The sequence below is a fragment of the Gopherus flavomarginatus genome, chromosome 1 (assembly GCF_025201925.1).
Source record: "Gopherus flavomarginatus isolate rGopFla2 chromosome 1, rGopFla2.mat.asm, whole genome shotgun sequence".
Classification (NCBI taxonomy): Eukaryota; Metazoa; Chordata; order Testudines; family Testudinidae; genus Gopherus; species Gopherus flavomarginatus.
In genome coordinates, this window is record NC_066617.1 from 246,326 (window position 1) to 273,139 (window position 26,814).

Here is a 26,814-nt window from a genome sequence, read left to right on the forward strand (position 1 = left end):
GTGGCTAATTTTAAATGCAGCTACCCTCCCCTGACATGAATCGCCCTATGGCACTGAAATTAAATATAGACTATAATTTGGCATTGAGAAGTGAAAGGGATGGTAGCCCTAATGGAAAAGCTAACAGCTTGGCTCTTCTGCAAGCCTCAAACTGCTGAATGAGCTTCAGGGTAGGGAAGGCTGTGCCTCCCAAACAGCCTGGCCCTGCCCCCTATCTGACCCCCACCTGCTTCCTGCCCCCCGGCTGCCAGTCCCCCCTCAGAATCCCCGACCCATCCTGCTTCTTGTCCCGTCACCATCCCCCAGAGACCCCCCCAACGACCACTCTGGGAACCCCCTGACCACCGCAAGCCCTATCCCCTCCGCCCAACTGAGTCCTGACAGACCCCCAGAACGCGCACAGTCCAACTCCCCCAATTCCCTGTCCTCTGACCGTCCCCCAACCTTTGCTCCCTCCCTATCCCCAGGACTCCCTGCCTCTTATCTAACCCCCCAGCCCCAGCCCCTTACCCCCAGCTCCCCCCATCACCCGGAGCCTCAGCACATCCAGGAACTTCGCTCGACAGTGGCAACGTGACTCCGGCAGGGCCCCTGAACTCCGCCCTGCACAGAGCTGCGTGGTGAGGTGGCGGGGCTGCGAGTTCCACGTCGAGTGGAGGGAGCTGAGCTCAGCCTGGAGCTCGCAGCCCCGTCCCCCTGACCATGCGGCTCTGAGCGGGGCGGAGCTCAGGGAACTCACCGAAGCCACGCTGCTCGGCTGTCCAGGGACGCTGCTGGATGCGCAGAGGCTCCGGGAGAGGGGCTGAGACGGGGTCAGGTCGGGCTAGGGCTGGGGAGGGAGCCTTAGCCATTCTCGTGGGGACCCCTGCAGAGCCCGGGGCCTGGGGAAAATTGCCCCACTTGCCCCCCCCCCCGGGCTGCCCTGGGAGGAACTCTTTGAGTTGGCTTCTTAAATACCTTCATGCTGTTTCATCTGATACTCCTTGATGAAACATAGGAGCCTTGTCTATAACAGGCTTATTCAAAGTGATACAAGCTATGAAAGTGAGATCTGGAAGAGTGTTGCCGGTTTACTAATGTAATAAAAATTCTGTAATTATAAATAATAATAAATATTGTGTAATAAGCATGTCATAAAAACAAATTTTATATTTCCAAGATCACTGCTTTTATCTTTAATATTCAGGTAAAAGAGAAAATCCCTGGAAATACTCATTTTTTAGGAGGGGGTTCGCAAGACTAGAAATTTTAGTGAAAGGGGTTCACAGATTGTTAAAGTTTGGGAACCACTGACTTAGTGTGTTCCACTGCCCATTGGTTTGGGTCTGGCTGAGTTACAAGCCTTTTGGGATCCTACACTGTGCAGTCACAGGTGGTTGGGTGTTTTCTTACTGAGTTCAGATGGTGCAATGGGAAGGGAGGCTACACTGAACATGTATGTGCTGGGAAATGAGCTGCATGGTCAATAACAGTGGTGAGCATGTGCGAAGGCCATGGCTCTGCAGGAAATTACCTTTGTAGTTAGCTGCCTTATCTCCAGTACTGCACCTGTGGACAGATGTGCTGCTGGCACAAAAGAAAATCGAATGTTAGAGTTCTACAGGTGCAGCGTATGCAGGGGAAAGTGTTGGGCTCCTGGTATGATTTTACTCACAAGGATAAGCGATCTAGATTCCATTCTATACAGGTTCTCATATTGCAGTCAAACTGCAGTATTTGAGCACCTTCCTGTCATTCATTGACGGCTGTGACTAAGAACTGTCATATGTGGTTTGTTCTTTCTCTCTCCCTCTCCCCAGAGGGAGAATTTTGTGTGCAGTGGAGTGTTTTGTTCTGGTATGGTTTTCATTGTTTGAGGGGTATTTTATGTGCATTTTGCTCTGTGCATGTTAGAGAAGGCAAGTTTCAGAAGTGTGCCTGGCACTTAGAGCAGAGCAATGGTGGTGAGATTTGGGGTGGTCCTTAGTTCCTTTGTTTGACAGTCTGGGACTGGCCACTGAGAAAGCACTGACTCTTACAGAAATGGCCTTACACTTAGTGTAGCCAGCTCTGTTGTGCAGAGTAGGGGACTTGTTGACCATGGTTTACATCCTGGATCTTAGGCTCTTTTAGATATGGTGGGACTAGGCCTCTGAGCACCCTGAAGATAAGGATTGAGACCTTGAACTTGATGTGATATTCTATAGCCAGCCAGTGTCAGGAGCAGAGAGCAGGTTGGATGCTCTCATGGTAGCCTATGTTGCTGAGGAGAGACATGGCAGCATTCTGTGCCAGCTGGAGTTTCCTAAGGGCTGATGGCTTCATACCCAGGTGTATTGCACTACTGTAGCCCAGAAAGGAGTTGACAAAGTTGTACATAATCTAGGCCACCAAGATGGGATGAAGTCTCCTAGCCAACTAGAACTGGTTTGTTTTGTGAGAGCTCAGTGTCAGTGAGGAATCAAAGAGCCCCCTATGCATGTTGACATTAAAATTGGACTGGACCGAGAATTGATCCTTGTGTGACTCCACAGTTGAGGAGTCTAGTGGCAGAGGTGCAGTTTCCCATCACCACTCATTGGATGAGTCCCTCCGGGAAGCGACCATTTTAGCACATTCCCCTGGAACTGAGTCACTTCTCTTAGGTGAGACTGCAGTATCAGACTAGAAATTAGGGTGACCAGATGAGAATTCCAAAATATCGGGATCGCCGCAGGGGGAGCACCTTTTCAATTGTTACACTCACCTGTCCGAGTCTTCAGCAGCATTTCAGCAGCATTTTGGCAGTGGGTAATAAACCTTGCTGCCAAAGAAGAAATTACCTGCCACTGAAATGCCGCCGAAGACCATCGGTGACTGAGGGACCCTCTGCCGAAGTGCCAGGTGAGTGTAACAATTGAAAAGGGATGCCCCATGCTGGTCACCGCCGCCTAAGCCACAAGGAAAAAAATTAAAAAGCTCCCGAAACAAGATATTGGGACAAATGGCATCCAGACTGAAGGGGCAAACTGCTCAATATCAGGACAGTCCCGATTTTATTGGGACTTCTGGTCACCCTACTGGAAATAAGGTGTACACTTTTAACAGTGAGGGCAATAAACCAGTGGAACAATTTACAAAGGTCATGGTAGATTCTCCATCACTGACCACTTTTAAACCAAAACAGGATGTTTGTCTCAAACCCATGCTCTAGGGATTATTTCAGGAGCTCAGATTAGATGATCACAATGGTCCCATGTGGCTTTGGAATCTAGGAAATACGAATCCATGACTCTCGTGGTAGACAGTACTCAATGCTGCAGCAAGGTCCAGGAGGATGAGAATAGATGACTGAATGCCCTCCATCCATTGATACCAGGACAGTGCCGTCCATGCCACTAAAATGGTTTCAGTACCATGTCCGGGTCTTAAATCAAATGATGCCGGGTCTAGGATATTAACATCAATTAGATGATCTTGAATTAGGCATTTGCCTACCCGCTCTATGAACTTGCTCAGGAGTGGGAACTTTGATGCTGGGTGGTAGTTGGTTAGAACCAATGTGTCCAGGGTTGGCTTTTTCTGTGTCACTTGCCCTATTTTGAATTTGAAGGGAGAAGAGATGATTCCTTCCCTGAATGAGGTGCTAGCCATTTTGGTCAGGAGTGGCATCAGTTCATGACTCTCTTTTTCACAGGCCAGGAATAGGATTCTCTGGTCATGCCTCCTGTTGGGCGTCCAGGATATCTTGTAGAATGAATGTCCTGACCTCAGAGAATGCAGGCAATCACTGGTGTGAGGGTCTGTTTGAGAAGTCTTCCCAAATGTGTGGGAATGTATAGATCACTTTGTGTCAAAGACCTGTCTTCCTCATTAGCCACCACTCCACTACTGCTTGTCTCATCTGCAAACTTTACCAGCAATGGCTTTTTAAAAATTTTCTTCCAGATTAATTGATGAAACCCTTAACTAGCACTGATCATTATGTAACGCAGACAGACCCCTGTCTGTCAGCAGACAGGATTGAACCTGGAAACCTTTGGAGTTTAGCATTTGAGTCTCTACTGCATGAGCTAAAAGCTATGTGGCTCTTAGCTAAGGCGGTAGCAGACTCAATCTGTATATGATCTAGGTGCCACTGGAGGGGGACTGAGTGCCATACGAGGCAGGCAGGAAATACCAGGGTTACAGTTGCAGGAAATAAGAACGGGCCAGACTGGGTCAGACCAAAGGTCCATCTAGCCCAGTATCCTGTCTGCCAACAGTGGCCAATGCCAGGTGCCCCAAAGGGAATGAACAGAACAGGGAATCATCAAGTGATCCATCCCCCGTCACTATTTCCCAGCTTCTAGGAACACGATCCCTGCCCATCCTGGCTAATAGTCATTGACGGACCTGTCCTCCATGAATTTATCTAGTTCTTTTTTGAACCCTGTTATAATCTTGGCCTTCACAACATCCGCTGGCAAGGAGTTCCACAGATTGACTATGTGTTGTGTGAAAAAATACTTCCTTTTGTTTGTTTTAAATCTGCTGCCTATCGATTTAATTTGGTGACCCCTAGTTCTTGTGTTATGAGAAGGAGTAAATAAAACATCCTTATTTACTCTCCATACCTGTCATGATTTTATAGACCTCTATCATATCCCCCCTTAGTCGCCTCTTTTCTAAGCTGAAAAGTCCCAGTCTTATTAATCTCTCCTCATACAGCAAATGTTCCATACCCCTAATCATTTTTGTTGCCCTTTGCTGAACCTTTTCCAATTCCAATATATCTTTTTGAGATGGGGCGACCACATCTGCACGCAGTATTCAAGATGTGGGTGTACCATGGATTTATATAGAGGCAACATGATATTTTCTGTCTTATTATCAATCCCTTGCTTAATGATTCCTAACATTTTGTTCACTTTATGACTGCTGCTGGACATTGAGTGGATGTTTTCAGAGAACTATCCACAATGACTCCAAGATCTCTTTCTTGAGTGGTAACAGCTAATTTAGACCCCATCATTTTATATGTATAGTTGGGATTATGTTTTACAATGTGCATTAATTTGCATTTATCAACATTGAATTTCATCTGCCATTTTGTTGCCCAGTCACACAGTTTTGAGAGATCCTTTTGTAGCTCTTTGCAGTCTTCCCGGGACTTAACTATCTTGAGTAGTTTTGTATCATTTGCAAATTTTGCCACCTCACTGTTTATCCCTTTTCCAGGTCATTCATAAATATGTTGAATAGGACTGGTCACAGTACAGACCCCTGCGGGGACACCACTATTTACCTCTCTCCATTCTGAAAACTGACCATTTATACCTACCCTTTGTTTCCTATCTTTTAACCAGTTACCAACCCGTGAGAGAACCTTTCCTCTTATCCCATAAGAAACATCCCTATTCATTGACGATTCCCCATTTACAATCGTTAGGTGTACTATCATAGAATATCAGGGTTGGAAGGGACCTCAGGCGGTATCCAGTCCAACCCCCTACTCAAAGCAGGACCAATCAGTTAACCAATTTTTAATCCATTTGATAGATGTCATATTGATTTGTATACAATGCTATTTTTTAAGCAGAAGGCAGAGCAGAACTAAATTTAATGCCTCACAGGAGTCTATTACATCAGCACAGTTATCAAGCAGGCAAGTACTCTCCTGAAAGAATGTCAATTTCACAGCATGGCACTGGAGATTTAAGAGGTAAGAGGGCAGTACACCTATGACTTGTCAGCTGACCCCCAACCGAGCTTAAAGGAAGGCATCTGGGCCATATAAATGGAGAGAGCAGCCTGAGAGTTTAATTCGGGTTAATTCGGTTTAACGCTGCTAAATTCGGTATAAACCCATAGTGTAGACCAGGCCTGTGAGGCAGAGGCTTAGGTGAAAGCTGCTGGAGTTCAGTCTGGCAAGGGCAGGTGAGAGCTGCCAGGGACCAGGGGACTGGAGGAGGCTCCCTGAAGGAAGCTGTAGCTGATGCCTGGGGGAAGGCTGAAGCAGGAGATCAGCTAGAGGGGTTTGCCAGCTGAACTTCCCAAGCCAGAGAGCCTAGGCCAGTGGGCTGGAGAGGGCTGAAGGCCACAGAGCAGCAGAGGGAGTTGATTTCTGACATCTAAGCCAGCAAGCTGAAGCTAAGGGCTGGAGAGGGCTGAACGCAGGGGAGCTGCAGAAGGGCTGATGTCTCCATGCTGGAGAGCTGAAGGCAGGGGAACAGTGCATGGGCTTGCCTTCTGAGAGGGAATTTGCACTCCAGCTGGAAGGGCTGGGCAGTTGACCTGGCAGAAGGAAGGAGAGGACTGAAGAAGAGCCCAGGTTTGGTAGAAGATGCCACATGGGTATGTAAAGTGTTGAAAGATTAGATGTTAAGGACTGTATGCATAGAGAGTGATCAGTGGACTATGTTTTGGGGCTTTTGTTATGGTCTATTTTCCACTATGTTTTTGTAATAAACTGGCCCCAAGGAGGAGGAGAATTGAGGCAAAAAAGCTTGCATGGCATTACTGGGGATTTTGAAAGAGGGAAACTGAGGCAAGCGTGCTGGTCTGCCATGGCCTGCTGCTGGAGGGTGTTTCAGATGTGCCTTGTGACAACCAGGTTGGTTTGACAAGACCTATTTTCTACCAAACCATGCTGAATATCATTAATTATATTTCTACCCGTTATTTCCCTATTTTCTGCTGCCCATGTCGGCATTCCATTATTGTGGCCAGGTTAAGAAGTGCAAAGAATTAGCAACAGAAATTAACAATAGTAATAGTCAGTGGAAGAACTAAGACTCTCCTTCTGGCTTCTAAGCTCCCGAGGTGCTATAGAGTGGGGAAACTGAGGCATAGAGAGACGTGACTCACCCAGTGTCACACAGCAGACCAGTAGCAGAACTGGGAATAGAATCCAGATGGGTGTCTGGCTGGGCCATTGCCCTGGGGACTCTAGCTCTGCTGCATCTCTTCCCTGGCATGCTGGATGTGCCATTCTCTTCCCTTTTCAGAGCGCCGCTGGCTTTAATGAGATGGAAGCTCCAACTTCCTCATATGAGAAGACCAAACCTGTGGAGGCAGGTAAGACACTCGGAAACAACCAGACATCTTCCCTGGCCCTGCAGCTGGGAAGAGACTGTATTCCATGGCTGTTCCTACAGCCTCTGCAGTCAGAAACTCCGCACCGGGCATGTGGCTGGGGGTTGTGCAGGTTTGGCCTGCAGGCTGGAGGGAGGAGATGGTGGAGTCAGGGGTTTGGCCTGGGGGGAATGGATGCAGCCCATTAAGATGGAGGGGAAGTCTGGGGAGGTTGTCCTGTGGAGACAGGAGGTCGGTTGGGTGGTGTGTCCCAGCAAGCTAACCCCAGGTGCCTGTTCCTGAGAAGCCATTTCTCTGTGCAGCCTCCAGTGGAGCCAGAAGCCTGAAGTCACGATTCGAGAGCATGGCCAAGTCAGCGGATGAAGAAAATAGGAAGCGGGTGGAGGAGGAAAGAGTGAGGCGCCAGGCCCGGGAGCAGCGGGAGCGCCAGGCAGCCCAGCAGCAGCAGCAGAAGCAGCAGGTGAGGGACCCAATGCTCAGCCACGGCAAGTGCTGCCCTGTCCCCCCGGCGGGGCCAGGCTCTGGGGTGGCTGTGTGCTGAAGGGGGCATAGCCAGGCTGTGGACACAGGAGCACAGCAGCATTGTCCCCCTCTCTCAGAGCAGGCAGGGACTTACCTGAATCCCCTCAACCAGTTAGTGTTAGAGCCAGGCATCCTGATTTCCAGGCCAGTGCCTGATCTGCCTGCCTCAGGGCAGACACACACCAGGGTGACCACCCATCTCAAATTGTCTCTGAGGCAGCATTTGTCCTGGCCTCCCTGAAGTGGTGCTCCACAACTGCCCAAGGCTTGGGGAGGGCCCCAGCCTCTTCCCAGTGAGGGGGCTCAGGTGGGCCTTAGTCCCCCTTTGCCATGAGGCCCCATCACTCGCTGCTCCTCCTCTTCCCCACAAGGCTCCGGCCATGACCAGGCTGCTGGACCGTGATAGGAGCTGCCCAGGGATCCTCAGACTCTCTACCTGCCCTGGGGATGGGCACACGGGCTGGGTGCTGCTCTCAAGCCCCCCCCACCCAGGGCAAATGGAGGATCTGGGGCTCCTCACAGCAGCCTGAGCTCCCTGGGTGGCTCTTACTACGGCCTCAGTTTGACTTCTGGCCTGGCCATGGGCTGGGGCCTCAGGGGGGAAGAGGAGGAGCAGGGAGAGGGGCCACAGAGGGGGCAGGGCTCCTGCATGTGTCCCGTTTTTTTAATTTTGAAAAGCTGGTTACCATAGCAATTGGGAAAGGAGACATCAGCCCTCCAGCACTTGGAGCCCTATAGGAGAGTCTTTCTCTTCTTTCTGAGCCCTGGTCTACACTACAAAGTTATGTTGGTATAACTGCATCACTCAGAAGTGTGGCAAATCAACATAGTTATACCTCTAGAGTTTATCCACACCTATAGCACTGCAGCAGCGCTTCTGTAGTGTTTAGTGATGCAGGTACCTATGCTGATGGGAGAGCTTCTCCTGTTGGCATAGGTACTCCACCTCCCCGAGAGGCAGTAGCTTTGTCGATGGGAGAAGCTCTCCCATCAACATAGCGCTGTCTACATGAACCAGACTCATCCCAGCACCAGGCAGGGCCCTCACCACTCCCTGACACATGGACCAGACTCACTCCAGCACCAGATATGGCCCTTCCTGCTCCCCATGACCCCAATGCGTGGACCGGATTCATCCCAGCACCAGGCAGGGCCCTCCCCACTGCCCAGTGCAGGGACTGGATTCCTCTTGACCCAGATGCACAGACCAGAGTTTTGAGTCCACCTTATATGCCCGCAAGACTGACAAACTGGGGGGGATGTAGCTAGTAGGGTCCTGCAGGGGTCTGTGCTTATTCAACATTTCAATATTTTAATATATTTGAATATTCAAAATATTTCAATATTTTCATTAATGATTTTGGTAATGAAGTGGAGAGTATAGATGCTTATAGCATCGTGGATGACACCAACCTGGGAGGGGTTGCTAGGACTTTGGATGACAGGGTTAGAATTCAAAATGACCATGTCAAATTGGAATATTGGTCTGAAATCAAGATGAAATTCAGCAAAGACAAGTGCAAAGTATCACACCTAGAAAGGAAAAATTAAATGCAAAACTATAAAATGGGGAATAACTGGGTAGGCGGCAGTTCTGCTGAAAAGGATCTGGGGGTTCTAGTGCATCACAAATTGAATATGAGGGTATGGCTACACTTGAAATTTCAAAGCGCTGCCGCGGCAGCGCTTTGAAGTGTGAGTGTGGTCGGAGCGCCAGCGCTGGGAGAGAGCTCTCCCAGCGCTGCACGTAAACCACATCCCTTACGGGTGTAGCTTGCAGCGCTGGGAGCCGCGCTCCCAGCACTGTGGGACTGATTACATGGAGGCTTTACAGCGCTGTGTCTTGCAGTGCTCAGGGGGATGTTTTTTCACACCCCTGAGCGCGAAAGTTGCAGCGCTGTAAAGTGCCAGTGTAGCCAAGGCCTGAGTCAATAATGTGATGCAGTTGCATAAAAGGCTAATGTCATTGTGGGTTCCACACTTTAGGAAAGATGTGGACAAATTGCGAAGAATCCAATGAAGAGCAACGAAAATTATAAAAGTTTTTTGAAAACTTGACATATGAAGAAAAGTTTTAAAAACCAGACACATTTAATCTTGAGAAAAGAAGAGTGAGGGAGGGACCTGATAAGTCTTCCAATATGTTAAAGGCTCTTACAAAGAGCACTGTGATCAATTGCTCTCCACGGCCGCAGAATGCAGGACAAGAAGTAATAGGTTTATTTGCAGCAAACGAGATTTAGGTTAGATATTAGGTAAAACTTACAGGTAGTTAAGTTCTGATACAGGCTTCCAAGAGAGGTTGTGGAATCCCTGTAGTTAAAAACAGGTTGGACAAATACTTGTCAGGGATAGTCTAGGGTTTACTTGGTCCTGACTCAGCGCAGGACCCTTGAGGTCCCTTCCAGTTCTCCATTTCTATGATAAGAACCTCCACTTTGTGACCAGATACCCCCTTTCCCTCCTCAGAGCACTGGTGACTGGTCTCAGCCTTTCCCCACACTGTGGCTCTTTCTGGCACATGGATGGGGGGTGGAGGCTTCCTGAATGAGAAGCATTCCTGCTCAGAGGTGCTGGAACAATTTGTATAGTGGGGATGCTGAGAGCCATTGAACCAAGCTGTAAATCCTGTGTATACTGGAAACCACTTCAAGCCAGGGGGTGAGGCAGCACCCCTAGTTCCTGCACCTATGTTCCTGCTGAGTGGACCCTTCCTGAGGCTGATTCCTGCCGGTCTCACATGAGCAATGGATCCATCGCCATTAGGTCCCTTAATCTCCTGAGTGGGGTTTACAGGAAATGGGACAGGCTCCAGAGGGAGGAGATTGAGGCTTGTGTGTAAACTATCCCATCAGGAGTAGGAGAGGGAGTCACTCTGGATCCTGTGCAAAAAGACTGAATGGTGCTGATGATCTCTTTCCTGAAAGGAAACCCAGGAGAGTGAGGAGGCGAACCGTAACAAGCCAGGTCCCACACCAGCTCTGGAACCCAGGAGGGTTTGCAAAGAACCAGCAATGCTGCCTAGTCCACAGAGACAGCAGGTATGGGAGCAGCACCGGGTGAGGGCCACAGCTGCCGAGGAAGGACAGCATGTAGGTCAGAATCGATGTGGGGGGGAGGGCTGTTACTATGAAGGGAGGGCAGTGTGGGGAGGGGGTCATGGCTACTGGGCACTTTATGCTTCCACCCTTCTGCAGACCAAATCTGGAACTGGACTTGGGAGGGGTCAGCAGCAGCTGAGTGGGCAAATGCCTGAAGCACAGGTGAGGGGCAGAAGAGATTTCACAGGGCAGCACGAGAGACCTGCAACACGGGAGAATGGTTCCATTTCTAAGTGGCTCTGGAGAGTACCAGATGTTGATAATGCTGGGCTGTGCCCACGTCTCTGTAAAGGGGCAGGGAGCTGCTGCAGCAATGTTATATAAAGTGCACACTAAGGCCTTGGCTATACTGGCACTTTACAGCGCTGCAACTTTCGCGCTCAGGGCTGTGAAAAAACACCCCCCTGAGCACTGCAAGACACAGCGCTGTCAAGCCTCCGTGTAATCAGTGCCGCAGTGCTGGGAGCGCAGCTCCCAGCACTGCAAGCTACACCCGTAAGGGATGTGGTTTACGTGCAGCACTGGGAGAGCTCTCTCCCAGCGCTGGCGCTCCGACGACACTCGCGGCAGCGCTTTGAAATTTCAAGTGTAGCCATACCCTAAGGCTTTCTGCACCTCAGCTTAACGCTCTGCTAAAGCACAGGCCAGAGCCAGCTTTTCAGGACTTTTCAGAAAGCATGCACAGAGTCAATTCAACCTTAGGACTAGTGTGTGTAAAATCCTGGCAAGTAGGTGTTAATAACTTCCAGCAGCTTCAAAGAGAGAGAGCCACACGGCTCTTTATGGCCACAGAACACGTTGTGACTAGTATTTGGAATGCTATGCTCATACAGACCTCTCACTTTGTTGCTGTTATAAGGTTCCAACATAATGTCTATGCTTCTATACTTCAACACACACACACACTCGCCACCGATCTTCTCTCAGAGGTGATTTCTCAGTCTTTATGCTATAGCTGTAATACGTAGTGTGTCACCTGCACTCTTCAGAGTTTGACGCACACACTTGGTGAGACAGATCGATATTGCTGATTGGGTCTGATCTCTGCCCATATTGAATGTAATCAGCTCATGATTCCTGTTACCATTTAAATGTGCTATGGTATCGCTTCTATAGCAGCTGGACAAGACACACAATCCTGACAGCACTTGCCCCAAAGTGCCTTGCTGTAGCCGGGAATGTCAGTACTGTTTTTTTAGCAGCATTTGGTTTAAACTGGCTCAGCCATTTTTAAACCACAGGGTTTCAGCTGGTTTGCGGTTTCCAGCAGCTCCCTTCCCTTGGGACTAGCTTACAAATGGCAGTTTTGCCAGTGGTGAGATTGGCACCTGCCAGGTAAAGCTCATGTCCTGTTGCTCTGCTCAGTTCTTGGGCAGCTGCTTAAATCTCTTATTGGGATGTTTCCATAAAAGCCCTTCTGGCGATGGGCACCATCTGTATGCAGGTAGCATGTAGCACCCCCTTCAGGGATCAGACCCCTTAATACTGGTGATACACAGACACACGCACGTCGAGCCCCTGCCCCACAGTTTATACTTGACATGGGTGAGTTTCCCATTCTTCCCTCACTGCACAGCAAGAGGCAGACGTACAGGATGAGGAACAACCCCCTGCACTGCCACCGCGGCCCTCAGACCTGGGTGAAGGTTCCAGCAAGCTGCATGAGGAGGAGGCCATCTATGCCGATAGCGTGGATCTGCAAGGGGACTATGAGGAGCTGCCAGAGCCCTCAGACGATAATGATGGTGCTGACGTGGGCAGAGACTACGAGGAGCTGCCGGAGCCCTCGAGGGAGTCGGAGGCCATCTACGATGAGGGTGTCGATACGAGCGAGGACTATGAGGAGATCCCCCCAGAGAGTGCATCCAGCAGCATCAGGAGCATTCCCTGCCCTGGTGAGTGACAGGGAATGAGTTCCTGGGGCATGTCTCTAGGGACACAGGTGTCTGTCTGCACTTCAGAGCCAGGCCAGGCAGGCACTGTGGTGCCATAAAAACGCCAGAGAGAAACCCAGCATCATGTTGCTCTGCAGCGATTGTCCTCCCCAGATACCATAGGGAGCCTTGCTGGGGGCAGCCTGCTTTGCTCCTCCAGTTGGGAGAAATGGTGACGGGGTGGGAGGTACACAAAGCACTGCCCTGCTCTAAGTTCTGAGACCAGCTCAGCTAGTCCTGGGCCGGCAATAGACTCACCTGCTCAAGAGGGGCCAGGGTGGGCTCACCAAGGATGGGACAATGCAGTGTGTTCTGGTGCAATTCAGCGCTAAGTGCTATGTTTTGCAGGGAGTGATTTTCCAGCCATGACCCAAAGTCTGTGCTGATTTGGTTCATTTCCAGCTGCAGTTCAAAGAACTGACGTTGACCTACAAATGCCTACATGCATCTGAGGAAGTGGGTATTCACCCACGAAAGCTCATGCTCCAAAACGTCTGTTAGTCTATAAGGTGCCACAGTATTCTTTGCTGCTTTTACAGATCCAGACTAACACGGCTACCCTTCTGATACAAATGCCTAAGTGATTTAGAGCCTGCACCTTCCTGGTGTGAGGCCTTCAAAGTTGATACCTGCTGGTTTCAAAGGGAGTGGCTGCCAGCAGGCCATTCTGAGTGAGAGGAGCTGAGTGGCACGTGCTCCCTTGTAGCTCACAGCAGGTGCCCACTGCAGGCACCAGCGAAGAAAGCTGGTGCTTGGAAAGGCCAATGGAAAGGGGTGGCACGTCCAGATCTTCGGTGGCAATTCGGCGGCGGGTTCCTCAGTCCTTCTCGGAGTGAAGGATCTGCCACCAAATTGCTGTCGAAAAATGAAAGCAGCGCGGTGGAGCTGCCGCCAAAGTGCCGCCAATCGCGGGTTTATCTCCCCCCCCCACAGCCCCGCTTTGCCACTTGGGGTGGCAAAAAAGCTGGAGCCGGCCCTGGCTCACAGGGCACACTGTCTGGTCTGTGGCTGAGGTTTTCATGCCTGCTAGGAGTGTGCAGCCAAATCCCCCTGTCAGCTTTTACCCCAGTGTCCCAGGGGCTCAGAAGGGATGATGGGGCAAGGGGTGGTTCTGTTTAGTTGTAGATGGCAAAGGATCAGTTTAATACAGTGGAAGAGGCTAATTTTAACAAACCAAAATAACTAGCACCTTCCTGCCCACCTTGTCGGTACCCAGTACCTGCAGGAGACAGTGCCCAGTGCTGGCCCTGCACCCGCGCAGAAAGAAACAACTGAGAAGAGCCCTGCATCCTGCCAGCCCGTGGAGCAGGTTCTGGGCACTGGGAGAGTCACCAGAGTGGAGCACATGGGCACTTGTTGTGGGAGGTGGCTAACAAAGCTGGATCGCAGAGCTGAACACTGAACACTCTGCCTGGGCCTGGGAGCCCAAGAGAAAGCGAGTTTGACTACAGCTCTTTGGCCCAACCAGGCTGTGTCCTGGCCTGCTTTTGACGAAGCACCTGGACCCTCTCTGTTTGGCAGCATCTAGGACCCTTCCCTGAGCGAGTACCAGACAGTGCATGGCCCAGGGCAAGGCTGCTACCAGTGGCTAGCTTAGCTGGCTTCCCACCTAATGTGCTGGCTTTTGTGCATTGCGTTGTAAGGCACTTCTCTTCCCCATTCAGTGGGAGCTGGGTGCCCAACTGCCTTGTGGTAAGTGTCAGCCAGTGCATCCATCTTAGGGTGACCAGACAGCAAGTGTGAAAAATTGGGACGGGGTGGGGGGTAATAGGAGCCTATATAAGAAAAAGACTCCAAAATCGGGACTGTCCCTATAAAATCGGGACATTTGGTCACCCTAATCCATCTTGTGCCCTGGCTAAGGACCGAGAGGTGCAGGAAGTGCTCTGTCTGGTCTGGCCCTTTTCCACGAGACAACAGCCACTCTGAGAAGGGATGAGCCCTTTCCCCAATGATGGGGCCTGAGGCTCAGAAGGGGAGGCAGAGATCACCCCTGTAAATCTGGCAGGGTCTGTGCATGGTTCGGGGCTGCCTCTCCTGAGCTACCCTCTGATGTTTTCCTGCAGAAGTATGTGAGAATGTGTACGAGGCGGATGATGCTGGGATTTCTGCTGTGGCTCTGTATGATTACCAAGGAGGTGAGTCTGTCTGCTTGGCCTGGGGAGTAGGGGGAAGGTGATCTGCCTGTATGGGAAGATGTGGGAGGGGTCAGCCTGGATGGCATGTAGGGGAAGGGGAGGGGCCCTGAGGTTCTCCCTGAATAACGATGCAATATTAAACTCATGCTTCAAGGCCTAAGCCAGTCTCTAGCTATGAGGGTACGTCACACTCAGGGTTGCCAACTGCCTAATCACACAAACCCAAACACTCTTGCCCTGCCCCGAGGCCCCAACCTTGCCCCTTCTCTGAGGTCCCGCCCCGCTCACTCCATCCCTCCTCCCTCCATTGCTCACTCTCCCCCACACTCACTCATCTTCACTGGGCTGGGGCAGGGGGTTGGGGTGCAGGAGGGGGTTCTGGGCTGGGGTAGGGGGTGAGGGGTGCGGAAGGATATGAGGGGTGCGGGCTTTGGCCAGGCAGCACTTACCTTGGGCAGCTCCCAATTGGCAGCGCAGTGGGGCTAAGGCAGGCTCCCTGCCTGCCTTGGCCCTTTGCCACTTCCAGAAGCAGCCGGCACATTCCTAGAGCCCCGGGGGGGGCTCAGGGGGCTCCACGTGCTGCCCATTCCCTGAGCGCCGACTCCACAGCTCCCATTGGCCAGAAACTGCAGCCAATAGGAGCTGCAAGCACTGAGCCTGCATTAGCCCCACTGCACTGCAGACTGGGAGCTGCCCAAAGTAAGCGGGACCAGGGTGCTCTGTGCTCTGCCCCTTCCATGCGCCTCTCCCGGAAGAGGCCAGCACATCCCTACACTGCGTCTGCCTGTAGACACCACCCCTGCTTGCAGGCACTGCCCCCACAGCTCCCACTGGCTGAAGTTCCCGGTCAATAGGAGCTGCAGAGGACTTTTAGTGGCCTAAAAACTACTGGTTTGGCTTCAGTAGCCTCCGGGAGATAGAGCCCCATTCTTCCAGCAACTCCCAGAGAAACCAGGAGGGTGGGCAATCCTAGTCATACTGCAATCCAAGACCCACGGCACCGTGTCTCAGAGCATGGGTCAGTTGACTCAGGTTAATGGAGCAGGTAATCAAAGAAATCATCTGCAAACACTTGGAAGGTGGTAAGGTGATAGGGAATAGCCAGCATGGATTTGTAAAGAACAAATCGTGTCAAACTAATCTGATAACATTCTTTGATAGGATAACGAGCCTTGTGGATAAGGGAGAAGCAGTGGATGTGATATATCTAGACTTCAGTAAGGCATTTGATACAGTCTCGCATGATATTCTTATAGATAAGCTAGGAAAGTACAATTTAGATGGGGCTACTATAAGGTGGGTGCATAACTGGCTGGATAACCGTACTCAGAGAGTAGTTGTTAATGGCTCCCAATCCTGCTGGAAAGGTATAACAAGTGGGGTTCCCTAGGGTTCTGTTTTGGGACCGGTTCTGTTCAATATCTTCATCAACGATTTAGATGTTGGCATAGAAAGTACGCTTATTAAGTTTGCGGACGATACCAAACTGGGAGGGATTGCAACTGCTTTGGAGGACAGGGTCAAAATTCAAAATGATCTGGACAAGTTGGAGAAATGGTCTGAGGTAAACAGGATGAAGTTCAATAAAGATAAATGCAAAGTGCTCCACTTAGGAAGGAACAATCAGTTTCACACATACAGAATGGGAAGAGACTGTCTAGGAAGGAGTATGGCAGAAAGAGACCTAGGGGTCATAGTGGACCACAAGCTTAATATGAGTCAACAGTGTGATACTGTTGCAAAAAAAGCAAACATGATTCTGGGATGCATTAACAGGTGTGTTGTAAACAAGACACGAGAAGTCATTCTTCCGCTTTACTCTGCGCTGGTTAGGCCTCAGCTGGAGTATTGTGTCCAGTTCTGGGCACCGCATTTCAAGAAAGATGTGGAGAAATTGGAGAGGGTCCAGAGAAGAGCAACAAGAATGATTAAAGGTCTTGAGAACATGACCTATGAAGGAAGGCTGAAGGAATTGGGTTTGTTTAGTTTGGAAAAGAGAAGACTGAGAGGGGACATGATAGCAGTTTTCAGGTATCTAAAAGGGTGTCATCAGGAGGAGGGAGAAAACTTGTTCACCCTAGCCTCCAATGATAGAACAAGAAGCAATGGGCTTAAACTGCAGCAAGGGAGATTTAGGTTGGACATTAGGAAAAAGTTCCTAACTGTCAGGGTAGTTAAACACTGGAATAGATTGCCTAGGGAAGTTGTGGAATCTCCATCTCTGGAGATATTTAAGAGTAGGTTAGATAAATGTCTATCAGGGATGGTCTAGACAGTATTTGGTCCTGCCGTGAGGGCAGGGGACTGGACTCGATGACCTCTCGAGGTCCCTTCCAGTCCTAGAGTCTATGAGTCTATGAGTTAGCAGGACTCAGGCAGTGGGCCTAAATATTGCAGAGTAGATATTCGGGCCGGGGCTGAAGCCTGAGCTCTGAAACCCGCCCCCCTTGCTCAAGGCGAACAGATAAACTGCAATTTTTAGCCCCCCAGCCCGAGCCTGAGTCAGCTGACTTGGGCCAGCTCTTGCTGTGCTGCGGGTCTTTGATTGCAGTGTAGACATACCCTTAGAGACCAGAATGAGACCTAATGTGGGGCAGGGGTACTCTGCTTCTGCCCTGTTCTTGTGCACTCCTCTGAGGCATCTGGTACCTGCCACTGACAGAGCCTGATACCAAACTAGATGGGCCAGGGGTCTGATCCAGTCTGTCATTTCCTATGGTCCTATGCTGAGATGGGACACTGAGGAAGGGGAGGCGGGGGAACCACTGGTGTGGGATGTAAGTAGAGAGGAGGGGAGGTCTGCCAGGATGTGGCGGTGGCTTCTGCTGTACTCCCCGTGGGGTAATTTTTGCTCCCCACCCTCCCCAAGGTGTCTTTGCCCCCAACAGCAAATTGCACTGTGCCTCATTTTATGCTTTCATTTTTGCAGAAGGTGACGATGAAATTTCCTTTGACCCCAATGACACCATCACTCACATCGAGATAGTGGACGAGGGCTGGTGGCGGGGGCACTGCCATGGCAGAGTTGGCCTCTTTCCAGCTAATTATGTGAAGCTACTTCAGTGAGACCTGCCATTGCCTGAACCCCTCTGTGCTGCTACCTCTTACTGCTTCAGCGCTTTATGTGTAACTAGGGCCATGTTACAGTGAGCAGCTCAGCTCAGCCCAGCACACCTGCATGAGAGAGAAACTAACAAGAAATGACAAATAGGATACTGGGGGGGCAGGCTGGCCCATGTGGGAGTGGGGGGTGGGTAGGTAAATAATGGGGCATGGGGCCTTTCCCCTCTTGGAGGTGCCGGTTCCAATCCAGCCCCAGGGTAGAGGCACTGGCTGCCCCAGGGGAGTGGGGAATGGGATACGGGGCCTTTCCCTCTAGGTTCTCCTTTAAAATGAACCCTTGGCTAGCAATCAGCAGTGTCTTCCGCATGTACTGTGTGGCTTAGCCCAATTCCAGGTGCACCTGTGTCTGTGTAACAGAAACCATCCCATGCATGGCAGCCATCCCAGAGACCAAGAACAGAATATGCCATGAGGAACAAAGTCCTTGTAACACTCCGAGGGGTTCAGCTCAGGCCAGGGTAAGGCACAACGGCAAGTAGGAGAGGGAGGCTTGAGATTTTGCTGCCTGGGGGTAAAGAGGACTTCAGCCTCCAGGATGGGGACCTGGGAACTTTTTGTCTGCACTAATCTCACCATGTGTTGAAAGTGTGATTTTGACCGTAACATGCTGTTCCATTAAATGGGAGATAGCTGTGCAGAGGCAGACAATAAAGGAGAATCTTGCTAAGACCTTAGACTTCCTGCCTTTTGTTCCTCTGTCCGGTGAAACCGTTGCTGGATACCGCTTCCATTTCTGAGGTCAAGCCTTTGAAAAGGATATTGGAAACATTAGAAAGGGTTCAGAGAAGCACGAGACGAGTTCTAGGAACAGGCCTTAGAGTTTCAGAGTAGCAGCTGTGTTAGTCTGTATTCGCAAAAAGAACAGGAGTACTTGTGGCACCTTAGAGACTAACAAATTTATTTGGGCATAAGCTTTTGTGGGCTACAGCCCACTTCATCGGATGCAAAAAAAGGTTGAGAGGTGACTTGAGCATGAGCTAGAAAGTCTGATAGCAGAGAGCCGTTTAACGGAGCAGACATTGGCAGAACAAGAGCTAATGCACAGGGGTAATAGAACATTTCTACTTGGAAAATAAACTCTTTTTTTGTTTAGAGTGAGTGTAATTAACCAGTGGGACATGGGCCCAGGGATGTAGTACATTGTCCATCAGTTGGAGTCTTTGAATCAAGCTTAGAGTCCTCTCTGAGTCAGTCTAGTTCAACCACAAGTTTTTGGGCTGGAGACAGGAATCACTGGGTGAAATTCTCTGGTCTGCATTAGGCAGGAGATCAGACCAGATAATTGGCCTTAAATCTGTGGATCTAGGGCCAGGTTACCTGCAGCCAGAGGTGGGAGGTGGAGTGGGGTACCAATGGGATGTGAACCCCATGTGCTGTTATTAGCAAGCTGCGCTGTAACAGCCCCCACAGCTGAACTGTGTGTGTATCCCCAGCCTGGAGCTGGGGCAGCTCAGGGAGGACTGGTGCCTAAAACACAAGCACTACCCCCACCCAGCTCTCCAGCTTATAGGAATGGGGGCAAAGGGGAGCAAGCTGCAGTATCCCTTGAGTGGGGGCCGCCCGGTACCTCAGTGCACCTAGTCATCCCGAGGGCTGAGGTGTGGGTGGGGAAAGGGCTGTGGAGGGTGACCAGAGAGCAAGTGTGAAAAATCAGGATGAGAGTGTGTGTATGTGTGACAATAGGGTCCTATATAAGACAAAGCACCAAATATCTGGACGGTGCTGATATTATCAGGATATCTGGTCACCCTAGGGCCAGGGCCCAACCTACCCCCTCCCCAGCTCCCCGGCATGATTAGTATGTTTCGCTGACCCTTTTATGTACGCAGTGGAAGGGAAAGGTGCCTTGTGTCTCATTGGCAAGAGCCAGGGCTAATCTGGCGCTTGGCACCAAGCCCTGAGCACCTTCCTTGTCTTGGAAGCAATGTAAAACTGAGTCAGGGCCTCCCAGAGCCCTTCCATCCCTGTGTCTCATCCTTCCATCCCCTTTGGAGCCCACCCACCAACCCCAGTGACCACAGCACATGCACCAGTTCAGGGAGCCTTTATTGGGATTTGTTACAGTGCGTCTGCAGGGTGCCCACCCTGGGGTTGGCCTGTTACACAAGAGAGATCTGGGTAACTCTCACCGCTTGCTCCAAGCCTAATGCACAACAGGGTGCAGGAAACAGACTGAACTGGAGTAGGATGGGGTAATGTGTGTGCCATTTCTTTTTATCGTATGCAAGAGAAATCCAATACAAGCCCTTCTGTTAAAAAGCAAACAGACTCATGTACCTCACACCAACCACCATCCTGGCAGCTGCTGAGCCAGATCCACAATCCCCAGGCTAAGATTTGCTAACTACTACTTTAGAGCCATTTAAATACCATCAGAGTAGTAATAACCCAACCCGGGGCTGTTTAAAAACAGCAGAGCAGCTACTGTAAGACCCAATCACAGCACATGAATGACAGCTTCAGCAACAAGCAGCAGAGCCCTTGGCTATCAGCGCTGACTCCACTTGTGCCAGCTCCTCTTAGCTGGGGGTCTCCAGGAGCTTCATAGACATGGACGACTCAAGCACCTTGGAAGCAGCGTACGGTCCCTGTTTGGTGTTGGGCACCAAGCCAACTACCACAGAACCACCTTGCTACCAGCACTCTACAGCCACAGGAAGGCAATGGTGGGATTTATTTCGGAGCTGTTTCCCTGCAGTAATTTGTCCTGTCCCCTCTCCTCAGGAACGTCTGGATTCTTGGAACCATTTGCTATTTATTTCTTGTGTTGTCTGCCTGGTGCCCCGGCCTGTCATGTTCCTGTACCAGGCAGGGACGGGCTGCAGAGCTTGCGTCTGCACCAGAGGCGCTCCAGATCTGCTCCTCATGAGCTGTCAATGCAGTGACAGGTCAGCTTGGAAAAGGTTTGATACAGGGTGTCACTTCATGGCTGAACAGTCTCATACAGGTTAACGTTCCACTGTCCTGTCTCTAGAGGCTCTGGCGGACAGGGCCCAGTGACGCGGGGCACGTCTGTTCTTCCGGGGCAGGGGTGTGTGAATACATCCAGTCAGATGGGATCCATGAAAATGGCTGTAGATGAGGGGGAGGCATCTGTAATCCAGCTGGTGCCAAGGGGCAAACCCCACCCCCAGGTTACATAAACATTCTTTCCAGAAATGGCTACGGGATGCCCCCTCTTGGCAGCTAGCCAGAAGGCGTCCCAGGGAGGAAGTGATGTCAGGGCAGTGCTAGGAGTTGGGAGGAATCTCATGGAAGAAGCTGCCCAGACTCAACTCCCTCAACCCCTTCTCTCCATTCCTCTTCCAGCCTTGGGTGCCCTGTAGAGGGAAGCAACCTTCCAGCACCCATCTGCCGGGGAGGGGAGGGGAGCGATCGGTGACTCTGCCTCACCATGTAGAAAGTGTGAAATGATCCTGCCTGTCCTGCAATAGCCCAGCCCCTGCTGCCCAGAATACCAGCTTTTTAAATAATTATGTTTCTAGCTTTTATGGTTGTATGGAAACCAAGTGAATGTGTTTATCCCCATCCCAAACTGCCTTCCCTGTGGCTTAGACACCCGACTCCCTTAATGTAGTTCTGCATTTTCAATACAAAAGGCTGCAGTACCTTGAAATCTGAAAATTATGGAGCAGCTAAAATAACCTGAATATGATGAAAATCAATGGGGGTGGGGGAGGAGAGGGGATTTTTGCTGGTTGAATTATTTCATATGACGGCTTTTATTAATCTGATGCTACTGTAGTGGCTCCTGTCTACTACATCAGTTTTGCAGAATCTCGGGGCTTTGTGAAGGACTTAGGTTGAGCATGATGCAGAACAGACAGGCCTTGATTATCTGCAGGTCACACACTGCTTCTGTGGTTTGTGACTGCCTGAAACTATCTTCTGCTCTCTCAGCCAGGCAGAGAAGCCTATCATTATATTTCCAAACAGCTGCAGCATATTTGCACATGCAAAATATGCAGTTGTGACTTAGCCCATCTGCAGTTCATGAGTTACTGTCTGTCTGTCAAGGGCTTTGAAGATTAGAAGTGCTAAAAATGGTTGTAATTATTCGTTCTGAAATGCAGCCAGCAGCTAAAACTGATACCATGAGTGCTGGCCATTTGTCTGTCTCCAGTATCACGTGCCCTGCAGCTGTGTAATGTTTGCCCATGTCAGGATATTTTCATCTGCAGTGTAAGTGATTCTCTTGAGTTCCAGTGAGATGCACATCTCAGAGTGGCAGGCCCAGCGGAGCAGTCTGGTGAGCTCAGTCCGTGCTCAGCTTGAGCAGCAGAGACACAAGCCTAGCATTCTAGATTAGCTTGTATCCTATTCCCTCCTTACCTTGCCATTTAGCTTCAGAGACATGGCAGGGAGTCTTGCTAGCAATGGTAGCTGTGAAAGGAGTCCCTCTGCCCCATCCCCTGGCTCCTTACACAGCTGCCAAGTCTAACAAGCCATTTCCCTGCGCAGTCAGAGCAGAGCAGGAGTCACTCCCCAGCTCTCACATCAGCCTGGACCTCACTGCGTGCCTGGGGAAGCATATTCCCTCCTCTGGCTCCCCAGAGCCTTCCTCAGGGCCCCCTTCACTTCCTGGTTGCGGAGGCTGTAGATGAGGGGGTTCAGCATGGGGGTGACAATGCAGTACAGTGTAGAGACCAGGGTGTCCACCCCCACGGAGTAGCCTGCGCTGGGGCGATTGTAGTTGAGGTTGGCCATCCCGAAGTATATGGTGACCACGATCAGGTGTGAGGCACAGGTGGAGAAGGCCTTGTGCCTTCCTGTGTTGGAGCGGATCTTGAGGATGGCTGCCAGGATGTAGAGGTAGGAGATGACGATGAGCAGAAATGGGCTCAAGCCCACAAAGACACTGGCAGCATGAAGCCCCATTTCATTGACATAGGTGTCACTGCAGGCGATCTTCAGCAGGGGAGGGACATCACAGAAGATGTGGTGAAGCTGGTTGGCACCACAGAAGGATAAGCTGGAGGCCATGAAGGTGTGTATGGCTGAGTCCAGGAGACCCCAGAGCCAGGACCCCATGGCGAGTGGGACACACACCCTCCGACTCATGATGTCAGTGTAGCGCAGGGGGTTGCAGATGGCTGCATACCGGTCATAGGCCATGACGGCAAGGAGTGCACACTCGGCTCCCGCGCATGACATCAGGAAGAACATCTGGGCCATGCACTCCCAGTAGGAGATGGTCTCCTGCTCACGCAGGAAGTTCACTAGGATCTTGGGGACTGTGACTGACGAGAAGCAAATATCCAAGCAGGATAAGTGGCTGAGTAAAAAGTACATGGGGCTGTGAAGATGGGAATCCAGCTGGATGAGGGTGAATATCATGGAATTGCCCACCAGGGTGATGAGGTAGATCACCAGGAACACCAGGAAGAGCAAGGCCTGGCCATGGAGAAGGCTGGAGAAGCCCAGGAAGATGAACTCCGTTACCTGTGTCTGATTCTCCTGTTCCATGGAGTTGGTAAAGTTTGTCTGGGGGGGGTGGGACAGGAAGAGAGAAGAGACGGGGAGTGAGTCAGGAACCTTCAGCAGCACGCCTGCAATTTCACATGCAGAAGGGATGGACACAGGGTATGTCTACAGTGCGGTTAGATACCTGGGGCTGGCCGCTGCCAGCTCACTTGTGCTCACAGGGCTTGGGCTGTGCGACTGTTTCACTGCAGCGTGGACATTCAGGCTCAGGCTACAGCCCAGGCTCTAGGACCCTGTAAGGTAGGAGGGTCCCAGAGCTCAGGCTGCAGCCTGTGCAGGAAGGTCTATGCAGCAATGAACCAGCCCCGCAAGCCTGAGTCTGCTGGTACGGGGCCAGCCAGGGGCGTCTAATTGCAATGTAATCAAACCTTGAGTCTGTCAGGAGCTTCCACCCCCACAATCCTCCTTTAGTTTTCTCTTTCCTGAGCCCTGTATCTCACAGAATGATCAGGTTCCTAGTCAGGATCAGGATCACATTGTGCAGGACACGTATGCAGGTAGGAGTGCACGGTAGGCCAGTGCCCTGCCTGAGCTAACAGCCTGTTAATTTATCTAGCTTCAGCTATTCCAGCCATTGGCTCTTGATATGCCTTGGCCTGCTAGATTAAAGAGTCATCTATAGTCAAATATTTGTCCCCCATGTGGGTGTTACATTCTTTGTTCCTAAGTGCATAACCTTATATTTGGCTATATTAAGCTTTCCCATTTACCAACCAGCAAGATTGCTCCAGATCAGTGAAAAGGCTCAACAATCATTTGAGGGCTGGGGCTAAACTGGCTTGCACTGAGGGACTCAGGAGTTTGATTTGTTTAGCATACCAAAAAGAACATAAGAACGGCCTTACCGGGTCAGACCAAAGGTCCATCTAGCCCAGTATCTGTCTACCGTCAGTGGCCAATGCCAGGTGCCCCAGAGGGAGTGAACCTAACAGGCAATGATCAAGTGATCTCTCTCCTGCCATCCATCTCCACCCTCTGACAAACAGAGGCTAGGGACACCATTCCTTACCCATCCTGGCTAATAGCTATTTATGGACTTAACCACCATGAATTTATCCAGTTCTCTTTTAAACGCTGTTATAGTCCAGCCTTCACAACCTCCTCAGGCAAGGAGTTCCACAAGTTGACTGTGCGCTGTGTGAAGAAGAACTTCCTTTTATTTGTTTTAAACCTGCTGCCTATTAATTTCATTTGGTGACCCCTCATTCTTGTATTATGGGAATAAGTAAATAACTTTTCCTTATCCACTTTCTGTACGTCACTCATGATTTTATAATCAAGGTTAAGAGCTCCCTTGATTGCCAAGTGTGAGTACTTTCGTGGGGGGAAATACTGCTAGTAAAGGGCAGCTGGCGGAGAAAGATGTAACAAGAACGAATGCCTGGAAATTAAAGCCAGATAAATTCAAATTAAAAATAAGGCTCCAATTTTTAAAAATGAGAGTGATTGACCATTGGAACAAACTACCAAGAGAAGTGGTGGATTTGCCATATTGTGTCTTCAAATCCAGGCTGGAGACCTTTCTGGAAGATGTGCTTTAGCCCAACACAAGTTGTTACATTCAATTCAGGAGCAACTATGCCCAGGGCCGGCTTTAGGCACCACGGGGCCCAATTCAAAGGAGCTACTGCTGAAGTCCCGCTGCTGGCTTCAGCGGCAGCTCAATCGCTGCCACGGAGAAAGGTACCTTGGCCAAGAAGCCGCCGAAGACAGTGGAACAATTGAGCTGCCGCCGCCAACAGTGCTGGGACTTTGGCGGCAGCTCAATCGGCTGCTGGTGCCTTCAGCAGCATTTTGGCAGAGGGACCTTCCCGAAGACAGTGGTGGGACTATGGCGGCAGCTCCTTCTGGACATTGCGGTGCCCTCTTAGGGGTGCGGAATCGGCTGAATTGCCCTAAAGCCGGCCCTGCTATAATCCTTTGGTCTAATGGGTGGTTAGGTTTAATGCGTAGGAGCTGGGTGTGTGTTTGATGTACAGGAAGTCAGACAAGATGATTTAATGATCCCTTCTGCTGTTAAAGTCTACAAAGCAAAGAAAATATTAGCATGCATAAGGAATGGGATACAAACTAATATTGAATGGACACAAATCAGACGTCAAGAATTATAACATTCAAAAACCAGTTGGAGAACACTTCAGTCTCCCTGGCCACTCGATTACAGACCTAAAAGTCGCAATATTATGACAAAAAAACTTCAGAAACAGAATTCAACGAGAGACTGCTGATTGGAATTAATTTGCAAATTGGACAGCATTAAATTAGGCTTAAATAAAGACTGGGAGTGGATGGGCCATTACACAAAGTAAAACTATTTCATGTTTATTCCCTCCCCCCCCCTGTTCCTCACATCTTCTTGTCAAGTGCTGGAAATGGGCCATTTTCATTACCACGACAAACAGTTCTTTTTCTCTCCTTCTGCTAACAGCTCACCTTAACTGATCACTCTCCTTATAGTGCAGGGGTAGGCAACTCACTGCATGCGTGCCAAAGGCGGCACATGAGCTGATTTTCATTGGCACTCACAATGCCTGGGGCCTGGCCACTGGTCCAGGGGGCTCTGCATTTTAATTTAATTTTAAATGAAGCTTCTTAAACATTTTAAAAGCCTTATTTACTTTAAATACAACAAGAGTTTTCTGTGATAGACTTATAGAAAGAGACCTTCTAAAAACATAAAATGTATGACTGGCACGTGAAACCTTAAATCAGAGTGAGTAAATGAAGACTAGGCACAGCACTTCTGAAAGGTTGCCGACCCCTGTTGTAGTGTGTATGGTAACACCCATTGTTTCATGTTCTCTGTGTGTGTGTGTATATATATATATATATATATATATATATATATATCTTCCTACTATATTTTCCACTGCATGCATCCAATGAAGTGGGCTGTAGCTTATGCTCAAATAAATTTGTTAGTCTCTAAGGTGCCACCAGTACTCCTGTTAATACTGAAACTGTGACTGTGCTGTTCTGTAACTCAGTGGACGAACTCCCCTGATATAGTGGGTTCTGTTCCGGTCACCCTGTCTTAGACAGGATATAGCAGAAACAGAGGCACGTCTTAAATGTATGATAGAAACCCAGAAAATATTCATTTGAAGAGAGAGTTAAAAGACTGAGACCTTTTAGTTTAGAGAGGAGACAAATTAGAGGGGATAGATGGTGGGCTACGGAATAATGAAAGGGAGAGAGAAGTAGAGTGATTGCTTCTGTTCACCATCTCTCGCAAGAGCCGTTTCTCTGTTATGTTCACAGCATACACATGGACAGGCTTAGATAAAAATATAAATACTCTTGCTGGAAGGCTGCAGCATAGCACTGCTTTGTCTTAGAATTCAGAGCAGTTACACATGGAACCAAAAATCGGAGAGAGAGGAAATAAACTGCTCCCTAAGACAGAGAGAGAGACAACACCCCATTTCTGTCTAGACTGACTGCTGCTCCCAGAAATTTCAGCACAGAGCCCCTAGC

The 26,814-nt window shown here is 50.0% G+C and overlaps 3 protein-coding genes across 6 annotated transcripts in view; 2 read left to right on the plus strand and 1 right to left on the minus strand.

Annotated features, from left to right (window-relative positions):
- HCLS1 (hematopoietic cell-specific Lyn substrate 1) overlaps positions 1-18,522 on the plus strand; it is a 62,849-nt gene extending 44,327 nt beyond the window's left edge. Inside the window, exons 10-16 of one of the 4 annotated variants that reach the window (XM_050953079.1) lie at positions 6,948-7,017; positions 7,338-7,495; positions 10,485-10,598; positions 10,755-10,820; positions 12,235-12,553; positions 14,659-14,730; positions 17,660-18,522. In XM_050953079.1, coding sequence (XP_050809036.1) covers positions 6,948-7,017; positions 7,338-7,495; positions 10,485-10,598; positions 10,755-10,820; positions 12,235-12,553; positions 14,659-14,730; positions 17,660-17,796 — 936 coding nt within the window. In that variant the 3' untranslated portion in view covers positions 17,797-18,522. The remainder of the gene's footprint in view (positions 1-6,947; positions 7,018-7,337; positions 7,496-10,484; positions 10,599-10,754; positions 10,821-12,234; positions 12,554-14,658; positions 14,731-17,659) is intronic. The other 3 variants (XM_050953089.1, XM_050953097.1, XM_050953105.1) reach the window with 3 other exon arrangements.
- The window catches only part of LOC127051204 (uncharacterized), a 185,638-nt gene that overhangs the window by 62,654 nt on the left and 96,170 nt on the right, over positions 1-26,814 (plus strand). The gene's annotated exons all lie outside the window — the stretch shown is intronic.
- LOC127051237 (olfactory receptor 5V1-like) lies at positions 22,363-23,319 on the minus strand. Its single transcript, XM_050953310.1, has one exon. The coding sequence runs from the start codon at positions 23,317-23,319 to the stop codon at positions 22,363-22,365; it is 957 nt and encodes a 318-aa protein (XP_050809267.1).